General features: G+C 47.8%; 1 protein-coding gene across 2 annotated transcripts in view; it reads right to left on the minus strand.

The window, feature by feature from the left end:
* Positions 1 to 287: 287 nt before the first annotated feature.
* LOC129827778 (serine/threonine-protein phosphatase 2A 55 kDa regulatory subunit B beta isoform-like) overlaps positions 288 to 26278 on the minus strand; it is a 167125-nt gene continuing 141134 nt past the window's right edge. Inside the window, exons 3-10 of one of the 2 annotated variants that reach the window (XM_055888954.1) lie at positions 12702 to 12799; positions 12384 to 12495; positions 12102 to 12214; positions 10071 to 10248; positions 9367 to 9531; positions 8942 to 9111; positions 2461 to 2552; positions 288 to 2210 (exon numbers count right to left, since the gene is read on the minus strand). In XM_055888954.1, coding sequence (XP_055744929.1) covers positions 1916 to 2210; positions 2461 to 2552; positions 8942 to 9111; positions 9367 to 9531; positions 10071 to 10248; positions 12102 to 12214; positions 12384 to 12495; positions 12702 to 12799 — 1223 coding nt within the window. In that variant the 3' untranslated portion in view covers positions 288 to 1915. Of the gene's footprint in view, positions 2211 to 2460; positions 2553 to 8941; positions 9112 to 9366; positions 9532 to 10070; positions 10249 to 12101; positions 12215 to 12383; positions 12550 to 12701; positions 12800 to 26278 lie in introns of both variants that reach the window. The other variant, XM_055888953.1, reaches the window with a different exon arrangement.

The following is a 26278-nucleotide window of genomic DNA, read 5'->3' on the forward strand; positions in this document are numbered from 1 at the left end:
TACAAAGTTCTGATTCGCCTTCATTGTTGTAATGACAGTGTATTACCACTAGGTGGTGGTCAAGACTACAACACAGACTCATCCACCCCGGGACTGTTTTAGTTCAAATGTATTGATCCATATGAAGACTCATTTTGCAGCTACACTTCTATAAAGTACACAAACAGCAAATAATAAATGAATAGCACTCACTAAACATCAATGTTAACTGATTGAATAGTGATCATATTGGAATTGATTTAACAGCTACAGAAGTTTAATAGACACCACAGCCTAACCCTAACCCATAGGATGCCATATTGTTGAAATCTTTATTCTGGGAAAAAAAAAACATTAACATATTCGTAATTGTTCATGAGATCTTTTTCCCGTTGAAAATACATGAACACAAAATATGTGAATCAATGCCAGGGCAGCAAGACATGAAATCAAACACAAGTGACAGATGTTAAAAATATATATAAATTAACAATAACTGTTCTCAAAAAAAATCTGAATTTGTTGAAAGGCTGGAGGGAAGAGTTTAATAATCTCTCTCTTGTTGCCATGAACACCATCGTCAGAGATGATTGGCTCTGCACTCTTGGTTCTTGATCCGAAACAACAAACCTAGAAATGTCAAAAAGAGTTGAATATACAGCAGATACCATTCAGGCCCTTTAAAGGTTTAGATTACAACGTTGATTAAACATTCCTCTAAAGGTTTAGATTACAACCCTGATAAAACAGTCCTTTAAAGGTTTAGATTACAACGTTAATAAAACATTCCTTTAAAAGTTTAGATTACAACGTTAATAAAACATTCCTTTAACCGTTTAGATTACAACGTTGATAACATTCCCCATACCTCTGGTTCAGTATCTTCATGTAAAACCTATGTATTATTTGGGCTTCATTTCATATGTACACCGTAAAACTGAACACTGGTAAACATGCTTTTTGTGTCTGGTAAACACAAACAAAAGGAGAGCTCTTTGTTGTTGTCTATGGTAACTAGTGCTGTGTAGAGGCAGAGCTCCAGAAGCCTTTTTACAGCCTGTTTATGGTTAGAAAGGCAGCCAGTAAATTTATATAAACAAAAAAAAATCCATCATGCAGCATATTTTTTGCTTGATTGTTGGACTTGATTTTTGCTTCATTCCTTGTGTTTCATTGCAAAGTTGCACGACACAGCCAAGTTCCCCAGCAGTTTTCACAATCAACTGAAACATCAGGATGAAATGTCACCTAGGTGTGACAGACAGCCTTGTGGAACCCAATGTCCTACTGACTAATGTCTTGTGTACCATTAACTGTCATTGTCATCACTTTTACCATCATCATTAATGATAATTAAAAAATGTAACATGATTTAACAAAATAACTATAATTAGACTTCAAACATTCCCCAAACATTTCCACTAGTTACCACCAGGAACCACAATGGGTTTTTTACACCAAAGTCAAGAATCAATCCAGACTGTAGGAGAGGACTGAGCACAGACATGTACAGAAACAGAGGGAGGAGGAAGGGGAAGAAGAGGAAGAGGCAGATGATCAGAAAAAGACAGACATGTGAAAGCTCCTCCTGTCAAGAGGTCAAACCCCTCAGAATGCAAAAATGACCAATAGCAAAACAAACACCATCAGATCAGTCACAATCCAGAAGTCAACAGTCAACACCATGATTTAGAATTCCATAAACCATAATCCAGCATCATTCTTATTGGGTTATCCAGCTCCCCCTGTCTGGTCCAAGGTGGACCGGTCCATCCACTGAGAACTGTGGAGTGTGTGTCTTTACAGCATCTCCCTGTCAACTAGAGAGAGTGTGTGTGTGTGTGTGTGTGCATATGTTACATGTTCTTGCTTGCCTTACTGTCTGAATGAATGTGTGCATCAGTGTGTGTGTCTCCAGCCTCCTGCTCTCTCTCTCTCAGCCATGCATCTCCTGGTTGAGTTTGTCCTGGAAGATGTACAGGTTGTTAGTGGCAGCGATGGCGATGATGTTCTCCGTGGGGTGCCAGGCCGTGTGCAGGATCTTCTTGGTGAAGTCCAGGCTGTCCACGCTGATGTCATCCTTGCGTCGTTTCCCGCCCTGGCAGACGCGCCGAGGCTTGAGCACGGCCCGGGGCTTACTGCTCTCCCTGGACGCCTCCAGGGTCACGTCACGGTTGGTGTTCCGGTCAAACATCCGGAAGAAATTGTTGTAGGCCCCAGTCATGATCACACTGGGAGAGGGGGATGGAGGGAGAAAGAGAAGAGTTGAGAGGAGACAGGAACTCAATGTGCCTAGGTCCTTGACAATGTCCAATTCTGCCCTTGTGCTGAATAACGCCATGAGCACAGACATTCATTCCCAGAGCAACGAACAAGGGATTAGAAGAGCCACTCACAAACTCTCTCTCACTCACTCACACACTCACACTCACACTCTCACTCTCACACTCACACTCACACACACACACACACTTCGTCTACCTGTCTGAGCCGTTCCAGGCACACTCAAACTTGTCGAAGATGCAGTCGTTCTCGTACAGGGAGCAAAGCTTGCTGCGGAGGTAGTCATGCACCTGCAGGATCACACACAGAGATTTAATCAACACACTGTTCACAGCCAACACACACACACACACAGTCAGGACACAGTGTGCAACAGGGACAGGGACAGCTCTAAAGAGAATCCACAGCACAGTACTCACATAGACAGCTGTGAGTACCTAATATATTTTAGGAGAGCTACAGAACCACATTCTAATCTAATCCATTTAGGACAGAGCCAGGCAGGCGCACGCGCAGGCGCATGCACACACACACTTCCCTATTGATTTGTTGGACCTGCTTGTATCAGCATTTTGTCTGCGTGGTGATGTCTAAGTCCAGCGGTCAATCTACGGTCAAACTGAGTTTGTGGTATGGTTGTAAATCAAAACATATTGGTATGTTTGCTTCCATAACGTTCTCGCTGACCAATGAAAATGTGTTGAAGAAAACATTGCCTGTTCTCTCCCCTCACAACCCACCCCTCCCTCCCTTAACACTTGCACCCTCACATCTTTCCTTTTTTACTTCAGTGTTAACCTGTTCTCCCCCTCGTCCTCTCCTCAATAAAGGAAAGACTTCAGTTAATACGGCCAAATCAGAAGAGTTTTACAGTTCTTACATTCTCCCATCCCCCCACCTTCGCTCAGTCTCCTTGCTGCAATGCAGATGTAGATAGGCCTCAGTAAGGTATCCCCCCTACTCTTCCAGTATAGTGGCTCAGTAAGGTATCCCCCCTACTCTCCCAGTGTAGTGGCTCAGTAAGGTATCCTCCCCTACTCTCCCAGTGTAGTGGCTCAGTAAGGTATCCTCCCTACTCTCCCAGTGTAGTGGCTCAGTAAGGTATCCCCCCTACTCTCCCAGTGTAGTGGCTCATTAAGGTATCATCCCCTACTCTCCCAGTGTAGTGGCTCAGTAAGGTATTCCCCCTACTCTCCCAGTGTAGTGGCTCAGTAAGGTATCCCCCCTACTCTCCCAGTGTAGTGGCTCAGTAAGGTATCCCCCCTACTCTCCCAGTGTAGTGGCTCATTAAGGTATCATCCCCTACTCTCCCAGTGTAGTGGCTCAGTAAGGTATTCCCCCTACTCTCCCAGTGTAGTGGCTCAGTAAGGTATTCCCCCTACTCTCCCAGTGTAGTGGCTCAGTAAGGTATCCCCCCTACTCTCCCAGTGTAGTGGCTCAGTAAGGTATCCCCCCTACTCTCCCAGTGTAGTGGCTCATTACGGTATCATCCCCTACTCTCCCAGTGTAGTGGCTCAGTAAGGTATTCCCCCTACTCTCCCAGTGTAGTGGCTCAGTAAGGTATCCCCCCTACTCTCCCAGTGTAGTGGCTCATTAAGGTATCATCCCCTACTCTCCCAGTGTAGTGGCTCAGTAAGGTATCCCCCTTACTCTCCCAGTGTAGTGGCTCATTAAGGTATCATCCCCTACTCTCCCAGTGTAGTGGCTCATTAAGGTATCCCCCCTACTCTCCCAGTGTAGTGGCTCATTAAGGTAGCATCCCCTACTCTCCCAGTGTAGTGGCTCAGTAAGGTATCCCCCTACTCTCCCAGTGTAGTGGCTCAGTAAGGTATCCCTCCTACTCTACCAGTGTAGTGGCTCATTAAGGTAGCATCCCCTACTCTCCCAGTGTAGTGGCTCATTAAGGTATCATCCCCTACTCTACCAGTGTAGTGGCTCAGTAAGGTATCCCCCCTACTCTCCCAGTGTAGTGGCTCATTAAGGTATCCCCCCTACTCTCCCAGTGTAGTGGCTCAGTAAGGTATCCCCCTACTCTCCCAGTGTAGTGGCTCATTAAGGTAGCATCCCCTACTCTCCCAGTGTAGTGGCTCAGTAAGGTATCCCCCTACTCTCCCAGTGTAGTGGCTCAGTAAGGTATCCCTCCTACTCTACCAGTGTAGTGGCTCATTAAGGTAGCATCCCCTAATCTCCCAGTGTAGTGGCTCATTAAGGTATCATCCCCTACTCTCCCAGTGTAGTGGCTCAGTAAGGTATCCCCCCTACTCTCCCAGTGTAGTGGCTCATTAAGGTATCCCCCTACTTTCCCAGTGTAGTGGCTTATTAAGGTATCCCCTACTCTCCCAGTGTAGTGGCTCATTAAGGTATCCCCCCTACTCTCCCAGTGTAGTGGCTCATTAAGGTATCCCCCCTACTCTCCCAGTGTAGTGGCTCATTAAGGTATCCCCCCTACTCTCCCAGTGTAGTGGCTCAGTAAGGTATCCCCCTACTCTCCCAGTGTAGTGGCTCATTAAGGTATCATCCCCTACTCTCCCAGTGTAGTGGCTCAGTAAGGTATCCCCCCTACTCTCCCAGTGTAGTGGCTCATTAAGGTATCCCCCTACTTTCCCAGTGTAGTGGCTTATTAAGGTATCCCCTACTCTCCCAGTGTAGTGGCTCATTAAGGTATCCCCCCTACTCTCCCAGTGTAGTGGCTCATTAAGGTATCCCCCCTACTCTCCCAGTGTAGTGGCTCAGTAAGGTATCCCCCTACTCTCCCAGTGTAGTGGCTCAGTAAGGTATCCCACCACTCTCCCAGTGTAGTGGCTCAGTAAGGTATCCCCCTACGCTCCCAGTGTAGTGGCTCATTAAGGTATCATCCCCTACTCTCCCAGTGTAGTGGCTCAGTAAGGTATTCCCCCTACTCTCCCAGTGTAGTGGCTCAGTAAGGTATCCCCCCTACTCTCCCAGTGTAGTGGCTCATTAAGGTATCACCCCCTACTCTCCCAGTGTAGTGGCTCAGTAAGGTATCCCCCCTACTCTCCCAGTGTAGTGGCTCAGTAAGGTATCCCCCCTACTCTCCCAGTGTAGTGGCTCAGTAAGGTATCCCCCCTACTCTCCCAGTGTAGTGGCTCATTAAGGTATCATCCCCTACTCTCCCAGTGTAGTGGCTCAGTAAGGTATTCCCCCTACTCTCCCAGTGTAGTGGCTCAGTAAGGTATTCCCCCTACTCTCCCAGTGTAGTGGCTCAGTAAGGTATCCCCCCTACTCTCCCAGTGTAGTGGCTCAGTAAGGTATCCCCCCTACTCTCCCAGTGTAGTGGCTCATTACGGTATCATCCCCTACTCTCCCAGTGTAGTGGCTCAGTAAGGTATTCCCCCTACTCTCCCAGTGTAGTGGCTCAGTAAGGTATCCCCCCTACTCTCCCAGTGTAGTGGCTCAGTAAGGTATCCCCCCTACTCTCCCAGTGTAGTGGCTCAGTAAGGTATCCCCCCTACTCTCCCAGTGTAGTGGCTCATTACGGTATCATCCCCTACTCTCCCAGTGTAGTGGCTCAGTAAGGTATTCCCCCTACTCTCCCAGTGTAGTGGCTCAGTAAGGTATCCCCCCTACTCTCCCAGTGTAGTGGCTCATTAAGGTATCATCCCCTACTCTCCCAGTGTAGTGGCTCAGTAAGGTATCCCCCTTACTCTCCCAGTGTAGTGGCTCATTAAGGTATCATCCCCTACTCTCCCAGTGTAGTGGCTCATTAAGGTATCCCCCCTACTCTCCCAGTGTAGTGGCTCATTAAGGTAGCATCCCCTACTCTCCCAGTGTAGTGGCTCAGTAAGGTATCCCCCTACTCTCCCAGTGTAGTGGCTCAGTAAGGTATCCCTCCTACTCTACCAGTGTAGTGGCTCATTAAGGTAGCATCCCCTACTCTCCCAGTGTAGTGGCTCATTAAGGTATCATCCCCTACTCTACCAGTGTAGTGGCTCAGTAAGGTATCCCCCCTACTCTCCCAGTGTAGTGGCTCATTAAGGTATCCCCCCTACTCTCCCAGTGTAGTGGCTCAGTAAGGTATCCCCCTACTCTCCCAGTGTAGTGGCTCATTAAGGTAGCATCCCCTACTCTCCCAGTGTAGTGGCTCAGTAAGGTATCCCCCTACTCTCCCAGTGTAGTGGCTCAGTAAGGTATCCCTCCTACTCTACCAGTGTAGTGGCTCATTAAGGTAGCATCCCCTAATCTCCCAGTGTAGTGGCTCATTGAGGTATCATCCCCTACTCTCCCAGTGTAGTGGCTCAGTAAGGTATCCCCCCTACTCTCCCAGTGTAGTGGCTCATTAAGGTATCCCCCTACTTTCCCAGTGTAGTGGCTTATTAAGGTATCCCCTACTCTCCCAGTGTAGTGGCTCATTAAGGTATCCCCCCTACTCTCCCAGTGTAGTGGCTCATTAAGATATCCCCCCTACTCTCCCAGTGTAGTGGCTCAGTAAGGTATCCCCCTACTCTCCCAGTGTAGTGGCTCATTAAGGTATCATCCCCTACTCTCCCAGTGTAGTGGCTCAGTAAGGTATCCCCCCTACTCTCCCAGTGTAGTGGCTCATTAAGGTATCCCCCTACTTTCCCAGTGTAGTGGCTTATTAAGGTATCCCCTACTCTCCCAGTGTAGTGGCTCATTAAGGTATCCCCCCTACTCTCCCAGTGTAGTGGCTCATTAAGGTATCCCCCCTACTCTCCCAGTGTAGTGGCTCAGTAAGGTATCCCCCTACTCTCCCAGTGTAGTGGCTCATTAAGGTAGCATCCCCTACTCTCCCAGTGTAGTGGCTCAGTAAGGTATCCCACCACTCTCCCAGTGTAGTGGCTCAGTAAGGTATCCCCCTACGCTCCCAGTGTAGTGGCTCATTAAGGTATCATCCCCTACTCTCCCAGTGTAGTGGCTCAGTAAGGTATTCCCCCTACTCTCCCAGTGTAGTGGCTCAGTAAGGTATCCCCCCTACTCTCCCAGTGTAGTGGCTCATTAAGGTATCATCCCCTACTCTCCCAGTGTAGTGGCTCAGTAAGGTATCCCCCTTACTCTCCCAGTGTAGTGGCTCATTAAGGTATCATCCCCTACTCTCCCAGTGTAGTGGCTCATTAAGGTATCCCCCCTACTCTCCCAGTGTAGTGGCTCATTAAGGTAGCATCCCCTACTCTCCCAGTGTAGTGGCTCAGTAAGGTATCCCCCTACTCTCCCAGTGTAGTGGCTCAGTAAGGTATCCCTCCTACTCTACCAGTGTAGTGGCTCATTAAGGTAGCCCCCCTACTCTCCCAGTGTAGTGGCTCATTAAGGTATCATCCCCTACTCTCCCAGTGTAGTGGCTCAGTAAGGTATCCCCCCTACTCTCCCAGTGTAGTGGCTCATTAAGGTATCCCCCCTACTCTCCCAGTGTAGTGGCTCAGTAAGGTATCCCCCTACTCTCCCAGTGTAGTAGCTCATTAAGGTAGCATCACCTACTCTCCCAGTGTAGTGGCTCAGTAAGGTATCCCCCTACTCTCCCAGTGTAGTGGCTCAGTAAGGTATCCCTCCTACTCTCCCAGTGTAGTGGCTCATTAAGGTAGCATCCCCTACTCTCCCAGTGTAGTGGCTCATTAAGGTATCCTCCCCTACTCTCCCAGTGTAGTGGCTCAGTAAGGTATTTCCCCTACTCTCCCAGTGTAGTGGCTCATTAAGGTATCATCCCCTACTCTCCCAGTGTAGTGGCTCAGTAAGGTATCCCCCCTACTCTCCCAGTGTAGTGGCTCAGTAAGGTATTCCCCCTACTCTCCCAGTGTAGTGGCTCAGTAAGGTATCCCCCTACTCTCCCAGTGTAGTGGCTCAGTAAGGTATCCCCCCCTACTCTCCCAGTGTAGTGGCTCATTAAGGTATCATCCCCTACTCTCCCAGTGTAGTGGCTCATTAAGGTATCATCCCCTACTCTCCCAGTGTAGTGGCTCAGTAAGGTATCATCCCCTACTCTCCCAGTGTAGTTGCTCAGTAAGGTATCCCCCCTACTCTCCCAGTGTAGTGGCTCAGTAAGGTATCCTCCCCTACTCTCCCAGTGTAGTGGCTCATTAAGGTATCATCCCCTACTCTCCCAGTGTAGTGGCTCAGTAAGGTATCCTCCCTACTCTCCCAGTGTAGTGGCTCAGTAAGGTATCCCCCCTACTCTCCCAGTGTAGTGGCTCAGTAAGGTATCCCCACATGTCTCTGTGTTAATAGTGATGTTACATACTGTCTGTGTCTCTGTGTTAATAGTGATGTTACAAACTGTCTGTGTCTCTGTGTTAATAGTGATGTTACATACTGTCTGTGTCTCTGTATTAATAGTGATGTTACAAACTGTCTGTGTCTCTGTGTTAATAGTGATGTTACATACTGTCTGTGTCTCTGTGTTAATAGTGATATTACATACTGTCTGTGTCTGTGTTAATAGTGATATTACATACTGTCTGTGTCTCTGTGTTAATAGTGATATTACATACTGTCTGTGTCTCTGTGTTAATAGTGATATTACATACTGTCTGTGTCTCTGTGTTAATAGTGATATTACATACTGTCTGTGTCTCTGTGTTAATAGTGATATTACATACTGTCTGTGTCTCTGTGTTAATAGTGATATTACATACTGTCTGTGTCTCTGTGTTAATAGTGATATTACATACTGTCTGTGTCTCTGTGTTAATAGTGATATTGGACTCCTGACCTGGTATATCTCCAGGGGCTTGTTCTCCATGTTGAGGTCCCACACCTTGGCGGTGAGGTAGTCTCTGGTCAGCAGGTAGCGCCCGCTGTGGCTGAACTTGACGTCCGACACAGACGAGATGATCTCCGAGAAGAAGGAGCGGTTACTGGGGTCTTCCGGCTCCTCAAACACTGGGGGAGGAGACAGGGTGAGAGAGAGAGTGGGTGTGTGTGTGTGTGTGTGTGTGTGTGTGTGTGTGTGTGTGTGTGTGTGTGTGTGGGTGGGTGGGTGGGTGGGTGGGTGGGTGGGTGGGTGGGTGGGTGGGTGGGTGGGTGGGTGGGTGGGTGGGTGGGTGCATGATGTACATTATCTGTGTATCTGTAATGTAAGTGTGTGTCTGACTGTAGGCTGTGTCCGTCTGCATGTCTGTGTGTGTGTGTACTCACGTTTGGAGTGTTTGTCACACAGTGCGGCCTCTCTCATGTCACAGAGCCGTAGAGTTCCTTTACTGCTGCTATAGACCAACAGGTTACAGTGGTGAGGATGGAACTCTGCTGCTGTTATCACCTCTGTCAGATCCTCCATGTTCACTGGCTTGATGTCCACGATGTCTGGGGCGCGGGTTCAGGACTACAACATCCTGTCTATATAACAGCATACACACATTTGATTGCGTACGAGGGTGATTACAAACATAGCATATTCAGAATGATACACCAAAACACACTGACATTATTACATATAGTATTATACACATACCTTTAAGGGGTGCTAGTTGTAGTGGGAGGATAATCCCAACTTCAGATTAATTGTAACACGCAAATCCTGTCTGGGGTGAGGAGTGTGTGTGTTCTATTTAGCTGCGTTACATGCCACAAAAGGAGAGAAATATTTATAGATGTAACTGCATTTTCACTCCTCAGGAATGATTCCCCTCACCCACATCACTGTGTGTGTGTGTGTGTGTGTGTGTGTGTGTGTGTGTGTGTGTGTGTGTGTGTGTGTGTGTGTGTGTGTGTGTGTGTGTGTGTGTGTGTGTGTGTGTGTGTGTGTGTGTGTGTGTGTGTGTGTGTGTGTGTGTGTGTGTGTGAATGAACAGTGTCTCATAGAAGAGTGTGTGTATTGACCCATTGTCTGATCTAAAGGATACTGAAGCTGCGGTTGGTGATGCCCAGGTGCCAGAGGTTGATCCTCAGGTCGTCAGCTGACATGTAGGTCTCGTGATCGGAGTTGACAGAGATGGAGTTGACATGGTAGGTGTGGGCGTTGGCAAAGACACGCCGAGGACTCACCTCCACCATCAGATCCATGGGCTTCAACACCGGCACCTAGACAGAGTACACACAGTCAGAACACACAACACACCAGGGTTCCCCAACTGGCGGCCCGCGTACCGAATGTGGCCCGTAGATGTTTTCATTTGGTCCCCCGAAGATTTTTTTAAATAAATACTTTTTATTTTCCATTCTTGGCCATAAAATACTATAAAAACACCAGCATGTCAGCTCCAAGTGATTTTAATTTTGGAAATCTATTCCCAAGTATTTTCACGCATGTTTAAGTCAAATGTGATATCTGTTTGGGCTGCTTGCGGTCAATTTTCAGTCTACAAATATTTGTAATTACAGTATGTTCCGCGTCAAGAAAAAATCCTCTGTCACGGCTGCCGTAAGAACGGGACCAAGGCGCAGCATATTTAATTCAAAGAGAAACTTAAACAAAACAAAATGTATCAATAAACGAACAACTAAACGTGACTATGTGGTGCACATGCACAAACACAAAACAATATCCCACAAACACAGGTGGGAAAAAATATCTACTTTAATATGATTACCAGCTGCCTCTAATTGGGAATCACACAAAAACACCAACATAGAAAACATAAACTAGAACACAACATAGAAATTATAAACCAGAATACCCCCTAGTCACGCCCTGACCTCCTACACCATAGAGAAACAAGGGCTCTCTATGGTCAGGGCGTGACATCCTCCTGTGGCTGAATCTAGTTAATGATCCCTATCAGAGGATACAGCCTGAAACACAGATACATGTGTCATGTGGTGAGTAGACCCACAATGATGAGATCAAATGATAGAGTCCACATTCACAGAATAAGTCAAAAATAAATTGTTTTATTTCATTTTGGCCAAAATGGGAGATTCAAATTGAATGTATCTTTACAGAGAGCACAGAGAAATCACTGAGATATACCCATTAGGAATGCCTGTAATACTGGGATATTATCGCTTGTGGAAATTAAGGCAGAGAAAAGCTAGGTTTCTCACTAATTGATTTTTTCTGTATCTATTGGTCATGTGACATTGTTCAAAATCTTCTTCTGTCTGTGCTTTAGGGCACAGTGATGATGATATGAAAAGAGTGCAACAAATAATGTCAACCACTAAAGAGGAGTATTGCTGTGTTTTCACCAACGCAGAGACCACAGTCCCCCCAAAAAACAGAACAGCTGGCAGTATGTTGTCGCCAAGCACGCACACACACACGCACGCACACGCACACACACGCACACACGCACACGCACACACGCACGCACACACGCACGCACACACGCACGCGCACGCACACACACACGCACGCATACACACGCACGCACACGCACGCACGCGCACACGCACACGCACACGCACACACGCACGCACGCGCACCACACGCACACGTAGCGTTTCAATCGGTGACGTCACTCGCTCTGAGATCTTGAAGTAGTCATTTCCTTTGCTATGGCTCAGTAAAGGTACCCCCCCCTACTCCCTTCAAGGGCAGCGGCTTTTGTGGAGCAGTAGGTGGTGTGCTGGGAGGCAGCTGTTGATGTGTTCAGAGGGTCCCTGGTTCAAGCGCAGATTGGGACAAGGAGAGGGACAGAAGCAATAGTCCTACACACACCTTGTGCCAATGACCCACTTTTATAAATGCAAACACATCTGCACCACTGACCTACTTATGCTGTCTGATCTGGAACACGTGCATGTGTGCGAATGTGTGTGTGTGCACAGAGAGACACAGAGACAGAGACACACAGAAAGAAAAACAGACAGACAGACAGTAGTCCAGAGTGACATGATACATTTAAGGAGAGATGGATAGATACAGTAGATAGACAGATGAGACAGAAGAAGGAGAGGAGGAGAAAGATGGTTGAGGAAGAGGAGCTGTGTACCTGTAGTGAGGTGACAGTGGAGAGGTTCTTCATCCTGCCCTCCTCATCCTTCAGGTTATAGCCTTCAGGCCTCTTGTCCCGCTCACTCACCTTCCACAACTTAACGGTCTTATCTGATAGACGGACGGCACAATACTCCAATCATCCACTTCAAACAGTCTTATTACACAGACAGGATAATTCCCCTGTCATATGTCTCAAACCATCTTAACTGACTGACAGGCAGGACAAGTGTTAATGGTAGGGTAATAACTCCCTGGTGCAAAGGCAGCAATCCCTCACCATTGGTGGAGAGGAGGAAGTGAGAGGCGTTCTGCTGAGGCAGCCATCGTATCTTGTTGATCTTCTCCTCAATCTCCAGACTCTTCAGGTAGTCAAACTCCGGCTCATGACTCTGGAAGGTGTTGTAGACATTATACTCCCCCTGGGAGAATGGCTCTGTCTTACACTGTGTGTGTGTGTATATATATATGCACACATATGAATGAGAGCCAGAGAAGACAGTTTTGTAAGTAATCATGTGAAATTGACCCTAAACCTGAACATCTATGTAATGAACAAACACAGTGCCAGGTCTGTGGCTGGTGTGTGTGCATGTACCTCAGGTTCCCTCTGGAAGATGACCACACGCCCCCCCTTGTCCCCCGTGGCCAGGAGCTCTCCAGTGTGGTTGAACTCTACAGTGGAGATGATATCAGCTGGGGGGGAGATGGGAGAGAGAGATGGGGTTAGATGGGAGAGAAAGAGAGAGAGAGATGGGGTGAGATGGGAGAGAGAGAGAGGTGGAGTGAAATGGGGGGGAGAGAGAGAGAGAAAGATAGGGTGGGGTGAGATGGGAGAGAGAGAGATGGGGTTAGATGGGAGAGAAAGAGAGAGAGAGAGATGGGGTGAGATGGGAGAGAGAGAGAGGTGGGGTGAGATGAGAGAGAGAGAGAGAGATGGGGTGATATGGGAGAGGGATAGAGAAAGAGAGAGATGAGGTGAGATGGGAGAGAGTTAAAGGTGGGGTGAGATGGGGAGAGAAAGAGAGAGAGAGGTGGGGTGAGATGGGGGAGAGAGAGAGAGATTGGGTGAGATGGGAGAGAGATAGAGGTGGGGTGAGATGGGAGAGAGATAGAGATGGGGTGAGATGGGAGAGCGATAGAGGTGGGGTGAGATGGGGGAGAGAGGTGGGGTGAGATGGGAGAGAGAGAGATATGTGGTGAGATGGGGGAGAGAGATTGGGTGAGATGTGTGTGTGTGTGAGAGAGAGAGAGAGAGAGAGAGAGAGAGAGAGAGAGAGAGAGAGATGGGGTGAGATGGGAGAGAGATAGAGGTGGGGTGAGATGGGGAGAGAGAGAGAGAGGTGGGGTGAGATGGAAGAGATAGAGATATGTGGTGAGATGGGAGAGAGAGATGGGGTGAGATGTGTGTGTGTGTGAGAGAGAGAGAGAGAGAGAGAGAGATGGGGTGAGATGGGGGAGAGAGAGAGAGGTGGGGTTAGATGGGAGAGAGACAGAGGTGGGGTGAGATGGGAGAGAGAGGTGGGGTGAGATGGGGGAGAGAGAGAGAGGTGGGGTGAGATGGGAGAGAGAGAGAGATGGGGTGAGATGGGAGAGAGATAGAGGTGGGGTGAGATGGGAGAGAGAGATAGAGATGAGAGAGAGAGAGAGAGAGAGAGAGAGAGAGAGAGAGAGAGAGAGAGAGAGAGAGAGAGAGATGGGGTGAGATGGGAGAGAGAGAGATGGGAGAGAGAGAGATGGGGTGAGATGAGAGAGATGGGAGAGAGAGAGATGGGGTGAGATGGGAGAGAGAGAGATGGGAGAGAGAGAGATGGGGTGAGATGGGAGAGAGATAGAGGTGGGGTGAGATGGGGGAGAGAGAGAGAGAGATGGGGTGAGATGGGGGAGAGAGAGAGAGAGATGGGGTGAGATGGGGGAGAGAGAGAGAGAGATGGGGTGAGATGGGGGAGAGAGATGGGGTGAGATGGGAGAGAGATGGGGTGAGATGGGAGAGAGATGGGGTGAGATGGGAGAGAGATGGGGTGAGATGGGAGAGAGATAGAGGTGGGGTCAGATGAGAGGTGGGGGGAGAGAGAGAGAGGAGGGGTGAGATATGAGAGATGGGGTGAGATATGAGAGATGGGGTGAGATATGAGAGATGGGGTGAGATATGAGAGATGGGGTGATATGGGGGAGAGAGAGAGAGGTGGGGTGAGATGGGAGAGAGAGATGGGGTGAGATGGGAGAGAGATAGAGGTGGGGTGAGATGGGAGAGAGAGAGAGAGATGGGGTGAGTTGGGAGAGAGAGAGAGAGAGAGAGATGGGGTGAGATGGGAGAGAGAGAGACAGGTGAATGAGATGGGAGAGAGAGGTGGGGTGAGATGGGGAGAGAGAGAGATGGGGTGAGATGGGAGAGAGATAGAGGTGGGGTGAGATGGGAGAGAGAGAGAGATGGGGTGAGATGGAAGAGAGAGAGAGAGAGAGATGGGGTGAGATGGGAGAGAGGGAGATGAGGTGAGATGGAAGAGAGAGAGAGAGAGATGGGGTGAGATGGAAGAGAGAGAGAGAGAGAGATGGGGTGAGATGGGAGAGAGGGAGATGAGGTGAGATGGAAGAGAGAGAGAGAGAGAGATGGGGTGAGATGGGAGAGAGGGAGATGAGGTGAGATGGAAGAGAGAGAGAGAGAGAGATGGGGTGAGATGGGAGAGAGGGAGATGAGGTGAGATGGGGGAGAGGGAGATGAGGTGAGATGGAAGAGAGAGAGAGAGAGAGATGGGGTGAGATGGGAGAGAGAGAGAGAGATGGGGTGAGATGAGAGAGAGATGGGGTGAGATGGGAGAGAGGGAGATGAGGTGAGATGGGGTGAGATGGGAGAGAGGGAGATGAGGTGAGATGAGGTGAGATGGGAGAGAGGGAGATGAGGTGAGATGGGGGAGAGTAGCTATTAGCAAACAGAACACAGATAAACATGCACCATAATTCACTATTCATTATCAGCTGGTACTGTAAGCAGCATCACACAACAATACAGTAAGTAAACAAATGAATCAAATCTAAAACACACCACAGCTACGGACTGAGTCGTGAAAAGTGGTGACTGAATAGTAAATATTGCTCTTTGAACTCTCCTAACCCTCCAGTCATTTCCCCACATATCTGAGACACTACAGGTCAGTCTAAGGAGGAGGCCTGTTTTAGCAGCCAGGGACCATCCTGTCAGATAGCATCTCCTACTTACAGCTGACTGATTACCACTTTAATGTAATGTAATATTTAATCACAGTCAATGGATAGCCTACATGACTCATTATGTTAGAATGGATTCTGTCTCACATAACCAATGGATCTATTGATAATAGGTAACATTTCTAAAAATAAAATAAAAAGGGGAAAAAATTCACATTTATTTAACCAGGTAGACTAGTTGAGAACAAATTCTCATTTGCAACTGCAACCTGGCCAAGACAAAGCAAAGCATTTCGACACATACAACAACACAGGGTTACACATGGAATAAATTAACATACAATCAATAATACAGTAGAAATGTCTATATACAGCATGTGCAAATGAGGTAGGATAAGGGAGGTAAGGCAATAAATAGGCCATGGTGGCCAAGTAATTACAATATAGCAATTAACCACTGGAATGGTAGAATGTGCAGATGATGAATGTGCAAGTAGAGATACTGTAACGGTCGTCGGATGAAGAAGGATCGGACCAAAGCGCAGCGTGGTAGGTGTTCATGATTTTTATTTACACTGAACACTAGAACAAAATAACAAAGTGAGAAACAAAACCGAAACAGTCCTGTCAGATGCTGAACACTAAACAGAAAACAACTACCCACCAAACACAGGTGGGAAAAGGCTACCTAAGTATGGTTCCCAATCAGAGACAACGATAGACAGCTGTCCCTGATTGAGAACCATACCCGGCCAAAACAAAGCAATACCAAAACATAGAAAAATGAACATAGAATGCCCACCCAAATCACACCCTGACCAAACCAAAATAGAGACATTAAAAGCTCTCTAAGGTCAGGGCGTGACAGATACTGAGGTACAAAGGAGCAAGATAAATAAATAAATACAGTATGGGGATGAGGTAGATTGGATGGGCTATTTACAGATGGGCTATGTACAGGTGCAGTGATCTGTGACAGACATCATTCAAACAGTTTTAGAAACTTCAGAGTGTTTTCCATCCAAATATACTAATACTATGCATATATTAGCAACTGGAACTGAGTAGCAGGCAGTTTACTCTGGGCACCTCTGGGCACCTTATTCATCCAAGCAACTCAATACTGCCCCCAGCCATAAGAAGTTAATGTGAGTCTGGAAGGAGAGTTTACAGTCTAACCAGACACCTAGGTATTTGTAGTTGTCCACATATTCTAAGTCAGAACCGTCCAGAGTAGTGATACTGGGCAGGTGCAGGCAGCGATCGGTTGAAAAGCATGCATTTAGTTTTACTTGCATTTAAGAGCAGTTGGAGGCCACCGAAGGAGAGTTGTAAGGCATTGAAGCTCGTCTGGAGGTTAGTGTCCAAAGAAGGGCCATAGGTATACAAAATGGTGTCGTCTGCGTAGAGGTGGATCAAAGAATCACCAGCAGCAAGAGCGACATCATTGATGTGTACAGAGAAAAGAGTCGGCCCGAGAATTGATCTCTGTGGCACCCCCATAGAGACTGCCAGAGGTCCGGACAACAGGCCCTCCAATTTGACACACTGAACTCTATTTGAGAAGTAGTTGGTGAACCAGACAAGGCAGTCATTTGAGAAACCAAGGCTGTTGAATCTGACGATAAGAATGTGGTGATTGACAGAGTCGAAAGCCTTGGCCAGGTTGATGAATACAGCTGCACAGTATTGTTTCTTATTGATGGAGGTTATGATGTCGTTTAGGACCTTGAGCGTGGCTGAGGTTGCACCCATGACCAGCTCTCAAACCAGATTGCATAGCGGAGAAGGTACGGTGGGATTCGAAATGGTCGGTAATCTGATTGTTAACTTGGCTTTCAAAGACCTTAGAAAGGCAGGGTAGAATAGATATAGGTCTGTAGCAGTTTGGGTCTAGAGTGTCTCCCCCTTGGAAGAGGGGGATGACCGCGCGGAAGCCTTCCAATCTATGGGAATCTTAGATGATAAGAAAGAGAGGTTGAACAGGCTAGTAATAGGGGTTGCAACAATTTCCGCAGATCATTTTAGAAAGAGAGGGTCCAGATTGTCTAGCCCGGCTGATTTGTACGGGTCCAGATTTTGCAGCTCTTTCGGAACATCAGCTATCTGGATTTGGGTGAAGGAGAAGTAGGGGAGGCTTGGGCAAGTTGCTGTAGGGGGTGGAGGGCTGTTGATCGGGGTAGGGGAAGCCAGGTGGAAAGCATTGCCAACCGTAGAAAAATGATGATTTATCGGTGGTGACAGTGTTTCCTAGCTTCAGTGCAGTGGGCAGCTGGGAGGAGGTGCTCTTATTCTCCATGGACTTTACAGTGTCCCAGAACTTTTCTGCTTGAAAAAGCAAGCCTTAGCTTTCCTAACTGCCTGTGTATATTTGTTCCTAACTTCCCTGAAAAGTTGCATATCACGGGGGCTGTTCGATGCTATTAGGAGGTCTGCTCATAAACTGTGATTAAACCATTACCAAATAGGTTAGAAACCATTAGTAAAGTGTGATTAAACCATGGTATTGATAATGATAACAGGAAGATGTGGAGATGTGGAGTGGCAGGTTAGATCCAGCCTTTGAACCCTGCTGAGATCTGGCCTTAAGGAGTGAATAATGGGAGGAGGGTGCTGAGTCTCTCTCTCTATCTCTACGAGGGGACTGGGCAGGGTATTTCCCGTGCAGGGATTGCCATGGCAACATGTTGAAGTGGTCTGGCCCTATCAGCAGCAGTCTGGTTGATGAGGCAGGCAGCAGCAGTCTGGTTGGTGAGGCAGGCAGCAGCAGTCTGGTTGGTGAGGCAGGCAGCAGCAGTCTGGTTAGTGAGGCAGGCAGTAGCAGTCTGGTTGGTGAGGCAGGCAGGCAGTAGCAGTCTGGTTGGTGAGGCAGGCAGGCAGCAGCAGTCTGGTTGGTGAGGCAGGCAGGCAGCAGCAGTCTGGTTGGTGAGGCAGGCAGTAGCAGTCTGGTTAGTGAGGCAGGCAGCAGCAGTCTGGTTGGTGAGGCAGGCAGCAGCAGTCTGGTTGGTGAGGCAGGCAGCAGCAGCAGAAGCCCACAAACATCCCAAATTAAACCTGAGGTGTGTTTAGTTCGCTTTAACGTTTGCTACGTTACAGTTCGGTTTGTCCTGAAACATTCCCCAAAACGTTCTTGTACGTTCTTGAACCGTACAGTGGCTTGCGAAAGTATTCACCCTCTTTTTCCTATTTTGTTGCCTTACAACCTGGAATGAAAATAGATTTTGGGGGGGATTTGTATCATTTGATTTACACAACATGCCTACCACTTTGAAGATGCAAAATATTTTTTCTTGTGAAACAAACAAGAAATAAGACAAAAAAACAGAACTCGAGCGTGCACAACTATTCACCCTCCCAAGTCAATACTTTGTAGAGCCACCTTTGGCAGCAATTACAGCTGCAGGTCTCTTGGGGTATATCTCTATAAGCTTGGCACATCTAGCCACTGGGATTTTTGCCCATCCTTCAAGGAAAAACTGCTCCAGTTCCTTCAAGTTGGATGGGTTCCGCGGGTGTACAGCAATCATTAAGTCATACCACAGACTCTCAATTGGATTGAGGTCTGGTCTTTGACTAGGCCATTCTAAGACATTTAAATGTTTCCCCTTAAATGACCCGAGTGTTGCTTTAGCAGTATGCTTAGGGTCATTGTCCTGCTGGAAGGTGAACCCCCGTCCCAGTCTTAAATCCCTGGAAGATTGAAACAGGTTTCCCTCAAGAATGTCCCTGTATTTAGCGCCATCCATCATTCCTTCAATTCTGACCACTTTCCCAGTCCCTGACAATGAAAAACATCCTCCACAGCATGATACTGTCACCACCATGCTTCACTGTGGGGATGTTGTTCTCAGGGTGATGAGAGGTGTTGGGTTTGCGCCAGACATAACGTTTTCCTTGATGGCCAAAAAGCTAAATTTTAGTCTCATCTGACCAGAGTACCTTCTTCCATATGTTTGGGGAGTCTCCCACATACCTTTTGGGCGAACAGCAAACGTGTTTGCTTATTTTTTTCTTTAATAAGCAATGGCTTTTTTTCTGGCCACTCTTCTGTAAAGCCCAGTACTGTGGAGTGTATGGCTTAAAGTGGTCCTATGGACAGATACACCAATCTCCACTGTGGAGCTTGGCAGCTCCTTCAGGGTTATCTTTGGTCTCTTTGTTGCCTCTCTGATTAATTCCCTCTTTGCCTGGTCCGTGAGTGTTGGTGGGCGGCCCTCTCTTGGCAGGTTTGTTGTGGTGCCATATTCTTTCCATTTTTTAATAATGGATTCAATGGTGCTCTGTGGGATGTTCAAAGTTTCTGATACTTTTTTTATAACCCAACCCTGATCTGTACTTCTCCACAACTTTGTCCCTGACCTGTTTTGAGAGCTCCTTAGTCTTCATGGGGCTACTTGCTTGGTGGTGCCCCTTGCTTAGTGGTGTTGCTGACTCTGTATATACCGAGATCATGTGACAGATCATGTGACTCTTAGATTGCACACAGGTAGACTTTATTTAACTAATTATGTGACTTCTGAAGGTAATTGGTTGCACAAGATCTTATTTAGGGGCTTCATAGCAAAGGGGGTGAATACATATGCACGTACCAAGAATTTTTTATATATATTTTTTAAACAAGTAATTTCTTTCCATTTCACTTCACCAATTTGGACTATTTTGTGTATGTCCATTACATGAAATAAAAGTACATTTAAATTACATGTTGTAATGCAACAAAATATGAAAAACGCCAAGGAGGATGAATACATTTGCAAGGCACTGTATGTTTCCTCCCATTTGGTGGGTGTGGCGAGGTGTGGCTTGAAGCAATGAGTGGCGTATTTAAAAGGACAGTGACCATGCTGACAGCGTTCCCCAAACCACAACCCAACCCCTCCACGTTTCTCAACTAGTCGTTCAGTACAGCACTGCTTCTGCCGCCAAGGACACACGCTAAACACACAATCCTCACAGTACATACACACCCATATATTTCAGAGCTCACACATCAAGGCACACACATACACACACACACACACACACACACAAAGCTTAGCGTCACCAGAGACAAGACATACATACAGTAGCGAAATGGAATATAGAGCACATTCTCTCCTCTCAGTACTGGGACACACATCATCAACCCTATGGAAGTCTACTGTACTGTAGCAGCACTATTGGTCCGTACAGCGATAGCCTCCCCATGCAGAGTCCATATACCAGCCCTATGGTGCAGTGGGAAGCAGAGTGGATGTGTCCTAGTGTCATAGCAGGCCTGGTCTCCCATTACAGTACCATCAGGACTGACCAAAGATAGGTACACTGGTCTGGCTGACCAGCTCACTACCTAACTACAGAGAACCAGTCTTATCGGTTCACTACCTAACTACAGACAACCAGTCTGACCGGCCCAATATCTAACTACAGAGAACCAGTCTGACAGGCTCATTACCTAACTAGAGAGAACCAGTCTGACCGGCTCAATATCTAACTACAGAGAACCAGTCTGACCGGCTCAATATCTAACTACAGAGAACCAGTCTGACCGGCTCAATATCTAACTACAGAGAACCAGTCTGACCGGCTCACTACCTAACTACAGAGAACCAGTCTGACCGGCTCAATATCTAACTACAGAGAACCAGTCTGACCGGCTAACTATCTAACTAAAGGGAACCAGTCTGACCGGCTCACTACCTAACTACAGAGAACCAGACTGACCGGCTCATTACCTAACTACAGGGAACCAGTCTGACCGGCTCATTATCTAACTACAGAGAACCAGTCTGACCGGCTTACTACCTAACTACAGAGAACCAGTCTGACCAGCTCATTATCTAACTACAGGGAACCAGTCTGACCGGCTCACTACCTAACTACAGGGAACCAGTCTGACCGGCTCACTACCTAACTACAGGGAACCAGTCTGACCGGCTCACTACCTAACTACAGAGAACCAGTCTGACCGGCTCACTACCTAACTACAGAAAACCAGTCTGTCCGGCTCACTACCTAACTACAGAGAACCAGTCTGTCCGGCTCACTACCTAACTACAGAGAACCAGTCTGACCGGCTCAATATCTAACTACAGAGAACCAGTCTGACCGGCTCACTGCCTAACTACAGAGAACCAGTCTGACCGGCTCAATATCTAACTACAGAGAACCAGTCTGACCGGCTCACTACCTAACTACAGAGAACCAGTCTGACCGGCTCACTACCTAACTACAGAGAACCAGTCTGACCGGCTCACTACCTAACAACAGGGAACCAGTCTGACCGGCTCACTCCCTAACTACAGGGAACCAGTCTGACCGGCTCATTATCTAACTACAGGGAACCAGTCTGACCGGCTCATTATCTAACTACAGAGAACCAGTCTGACCGGCTCATTATCTAACTACAGAGAACCAGTCTGACCGGCTCATTATCTAACTACAGAGAACCAGTCTGACCGGCTTACTACCTAACTACAGAGAACCAGTCTGACCGGCTCACTACCTAACTACAGAAAACCAGTCTAACCGACTCACTACCTAACTACAGAAAACCAGTCTGACCGGCTCAATATCTAACTACAGAGAACCAGTCTGACCGGCTCACTACCTAACTACAGAGAACCAGTCTGACCGGCTTACTACCTAACTACAGAGAACCAGTCTGACCGGCTCACTACCTAACTACAGAAAACCAGTCTAACCGACTCATTAGCTAACTACAGAGAACCAATCTGACCGGCTCAATATCTAACTACAGAGAACCAGTCTGACCGGCTCACTACCTAACTACAGAGAACCAGTCTGACAGGCTGACCACCTAACTACAGAGAACCAGTCTGACCGGCTCATTATCTAACTACAGAGAACCAGGCTGACCGGCTCACTACCTAACTACAGAGAACCAGTCAGACCGGCTCATTATCTAACTACATAGAACCAGTCTGACCGGCTTACTACCTAACTACAGAGAACCAGTCTGACCGGCTCACTACCTAACTACAGAAAACCAGTCTAACCGACTCATTAGCTAACTACAGAGAACCAATCTGACCGGCTCAATATCTAACTACAGAGAACCAGTCTGACCGGCTCACTACCTAACTACAGAGAACCAGTCTGACCGGCTTACTACCTAACTACAGAGAACCAGTCTGACCAGCTCACTACCTAACTACAGAAAACCAGTCTAACCGACTCATTAGCTAACTACAGAGAACCAGTCTGACCGGCTCATTATCTAACTACAGAGAACCAGTCTGACCGGCTCAATACCTAACTACAGAGAACCAGTCTGACAGGCTGACCACCTAACTACAGAGAACCACCGGCTCATTATCTAACTACAGAGAACCAGGCTGACCGGCTCACTACCTAACTACAGAGAACCAGTCAGACCGGCTCATTATCTAACTACATAGAACCAGTCTGACCGGCTTACTACCTAACTACAGAGAACCAGTCTGACCGGCTCACTACCTAACTACAGAAAACCAGTCTAACCGACTCATTAGCTAACTACAGAGAACCAGTCTGACCGGCTCATTATCTAACTACAGAGAACCAGTCTGACCGGCTCACTACCTAACTACAGAGAACCAGTCTGACCTGCTCATTATCTAACTACAGAGAACCAGTCTGACCGGCTCACTACCTAGCTACAGAGAACCAGTCTGACCGTCTCACCACCTAACTACAGAGAACCAGTCTGACCGGCTCATTATCTAACTACAGAGAACCAGGCTGACTGGCTCACTACCTAACTACAGAGAACCAGTCTGACCGGCTCACTACCTAACTACAGAGAACCAGTCTGACCGGCTCACTACCTAACTACAGAGAACCAGTCTGACCGGCTCATTATCTAACTACAGAGAACCAGTCTGACCGGCTCACTACCTAGCTACAGAGAACCAGTCTGACCGGCTCACTACCTAACTACAGAGAACCAGTCTGACCGGCTCATTATCTAACTACAGAGAACCAGTCTGACAGGCTCACTACCTAACTACAGGGAACCAGTCTGACCGGCTCATTATCTAACTACAGAGAACCAGTCTGACCGGCTCATTATCTAACTACAGAGAACCATTCTGACCGGCTCACTACCTAACTATTAATTAACCATTTAATCATACAATATCCACATGAAGTATGGATGTATATGTGTGTGCGACGATAGTCCTCTGTCCTACAGCACTGACCCTAGAGATAGTCCTCTGTCCTACAGCGCTGACACTAGAGATAGTCCTCTGTCCTACAGCGCTGACACTAGAGATAGTCCTCTGTCCTACAGCACTGACGCTAGAGATAGTCCTCTGTCCTACAGCGCTGACACTAGAGATAGTCCTCTGTCCTACAGCGCTGACACTAGAGATAGTCCTCTGTCCTACAGCGCTGACACTAGAGATAGTCCTCTGTCCTACAGCACTGACACTAGAGATAGTCCTCTGTCCTACAGCACTGACCCTAGAGATAGTCCTCTGTCCTACAGCACTGACACTAGAGATAGTCCTCTGTCCTACAGCGCTGACTCTAGAGATAGTCCTCTGTCCTACAGCACTTACACTAGAGATAGTCCTCTGTCCTAAAGAGCTGACACTAGAGATAGTCCTCTGTCCTACAGCGCTGACACTAGAGATAGTCCTCTGTCCTACAGCGCTGACACTAGAGATAGTCCTCTGTCCTACAGCGCTGACACTAGAGATAGTCCTCTGTCCTACAGCAGTGACACTAGAGATAGTCCTCTGTCCTACAGCACTGACACTAGAGATAGTCCTCTGTCCTACAGCGCTGACACTAGAGATAGTCCTCTGTCCTACAGCACTTACCCTAGAGATAGTCCTCTGTCCTACAGCACTGACCCTAGAGATAGTCCTCTGTCCTACAGCACTGACGCTGGAGATAGTCCTCTGTCCTACAGCACTGACCCTAGAGATAGTCCTCTGTCCTACAGCACTGACACTGGAGATAGTCCTCTGTCCTACAGAACTGACAGAGATAGTAACCTGTCCTACAGCGCTGACCCAAGAGATAGTCCTCTGTCCTACAGCACTGACACTAGAGATAGTCCTCTGTCCTACAGCACTGACACTAGAGATAGTCCTCTGTCCTCCAGCGCTGACCCTAGAGATAGTCCTCTGTCCTACAGCACTGACCCTAGAGATAGTCCTCTGTCCTAACGCACTGACCCTAGAGATAGTCCTCTCTCCTAAAGCACTGACCCTAGAGATAGTCCTCTGTCCTACAGCACTGACCCTAGAGATAGTCCTCTCTCCTACAGCACTGACCCTAGAGATAGTCCTCTGTCCTACAGCACTGACCCAAGAGATAGTCCTCTGTCCTACACCACTGACACTAGAGATAGTCCTCTGTCCTACAGCGCTGACACCAGAGATAGTCCTCTGTCCTACAGCACTGACACTAGAGATAGTCCTCTGTCCTACAGCACTGACCCTAGAGATAGCCCTCTGTTCTACAGCACTGATACTAGAGATAGTCCTCTGTCCTACAGCACTGACACTAGAGATAGTCCTCTGTCCTACAGCGCTGACACTAGAGATAGTCCTCTGTCCTACAGCGCTGACACTAGAGATAGTCCTCTGTCCTACAGCACTGACCCTAGAGATAGTCCTCTGTCCCTACAGCACTGATACTGGAGATAGTCCTCTGTCCTACAGAACTGACAGAGATAGTCCTCTGTCCTACAGCGCTGACCCAAGAGATAGTCCTCTGTCCTACAGCACTGACACTAGAGATAGTCCTCTGTCCTACAGCGCTGACCCTAGAGATAATCCTCTGTCCTACAGCACTGACCCTAGAGATAGTCCTCTGTCCTAACGCACTGACCCTAGAGATAGTCCTCTCTCCTACAGCACTGACCCTAGAGATAGTCCTCTGTCCTACAGCACTGACCCAAGAGATAGTCCTCTGTTCTACAGCGCTGACACCAGAGATAGTCATCTGTCCTACAACGCTGACACTAGAGATAGTCCTCTGTCCTACAGCGCTGACACTAGAGATAGTCCTCTGTCCTACAGCACTGACCCTAGAGATAGTCCTCTGTTCTACAGCACTGAAAGAGATAGTCCTCTGTCCTACAGCACTGACAGAGATAGTCCTCTGTCCCTACAGCACTGACACTGGAGATAGTCCTCTGTCCTACAGCGCTGACCCTAGAGATAATCCTCTGTCCTACAGCACTGACCCTAGAGATAGTACTCTGTCCTAACGCACTGACCCTAGAGATAGTCCTCTCTCCTACAGCACTGACCCTAGAGATAGTCCTCTGTCCTACAGCACTGACCCAAGAGATAGTCCTCTGTCCTACAGCGCTGACACCAGAGATAGTCATCTGTCCTACAACGCTGACACTAGAGATAGTCCTCTGTCCTACAGCGCTGACACTAGAGATAGTCCTCTGTCCTACAGCACTAACCCTAGAGATAGTCCTCTGTCCTACAGCACTAACCCTAGAGATAGTCCTCTATCCTACAGCACTGACACTAGAGATAGTCCTCTATCCTACAGCGCTGACACTAGAGATAGTCCTCTGTCCTACAGCACTAACCCTAGAGATAGTCCTCTGTCCTACAGCACTGACACTAGAGATAGTCCTCTATCCTACAGCGCTGACACTAGAGATAGTCCTCTGTCCTACAGCGCTGACACTAGAGATAGTCCTCTCTCCTACAGCGCTGACACTAGAGATAGTCCTCTGTCCTACAGCACTGACCCTAGAGATAGTCCTCTGTCCTACAGCACTGACACTAGAGATAGTCCTCTATCCTACAGCGCTGACACTAGAGATAGTCCTCTGTCCTACAGCGCTGACACTAGAGATAATTCTTTGTCCTACAGCGCTGACACTAGAGATAGTCCTCTGTCCTACAGCGCTGACACTAGAGATAGTCCTCTGTCCTACAGTGCTGACACTAGAGATAGTCCTCTGTCCTACAGCGCTGATCCTAGAGATAGTCCTCTGTCCTACACCACTGACGCTAGAGATAGTCCTCTGTCTTATAGCGCTGA

Source organism: Salvelinus fontinalis, chromosome 29 (assembly GCF_029448725.1).
Source record: "Salvelinus fontinalis isolate EN_2023a chromosome 29, ASM2944872v1, whole genome shotgun sequence".
Lineage (NCBI taxonomy): Eukaryota > Metazoa > Chordata > Actinopteri > Salmoniformes > Salmonidae > Salvelinus > Salvelinus fontinalis.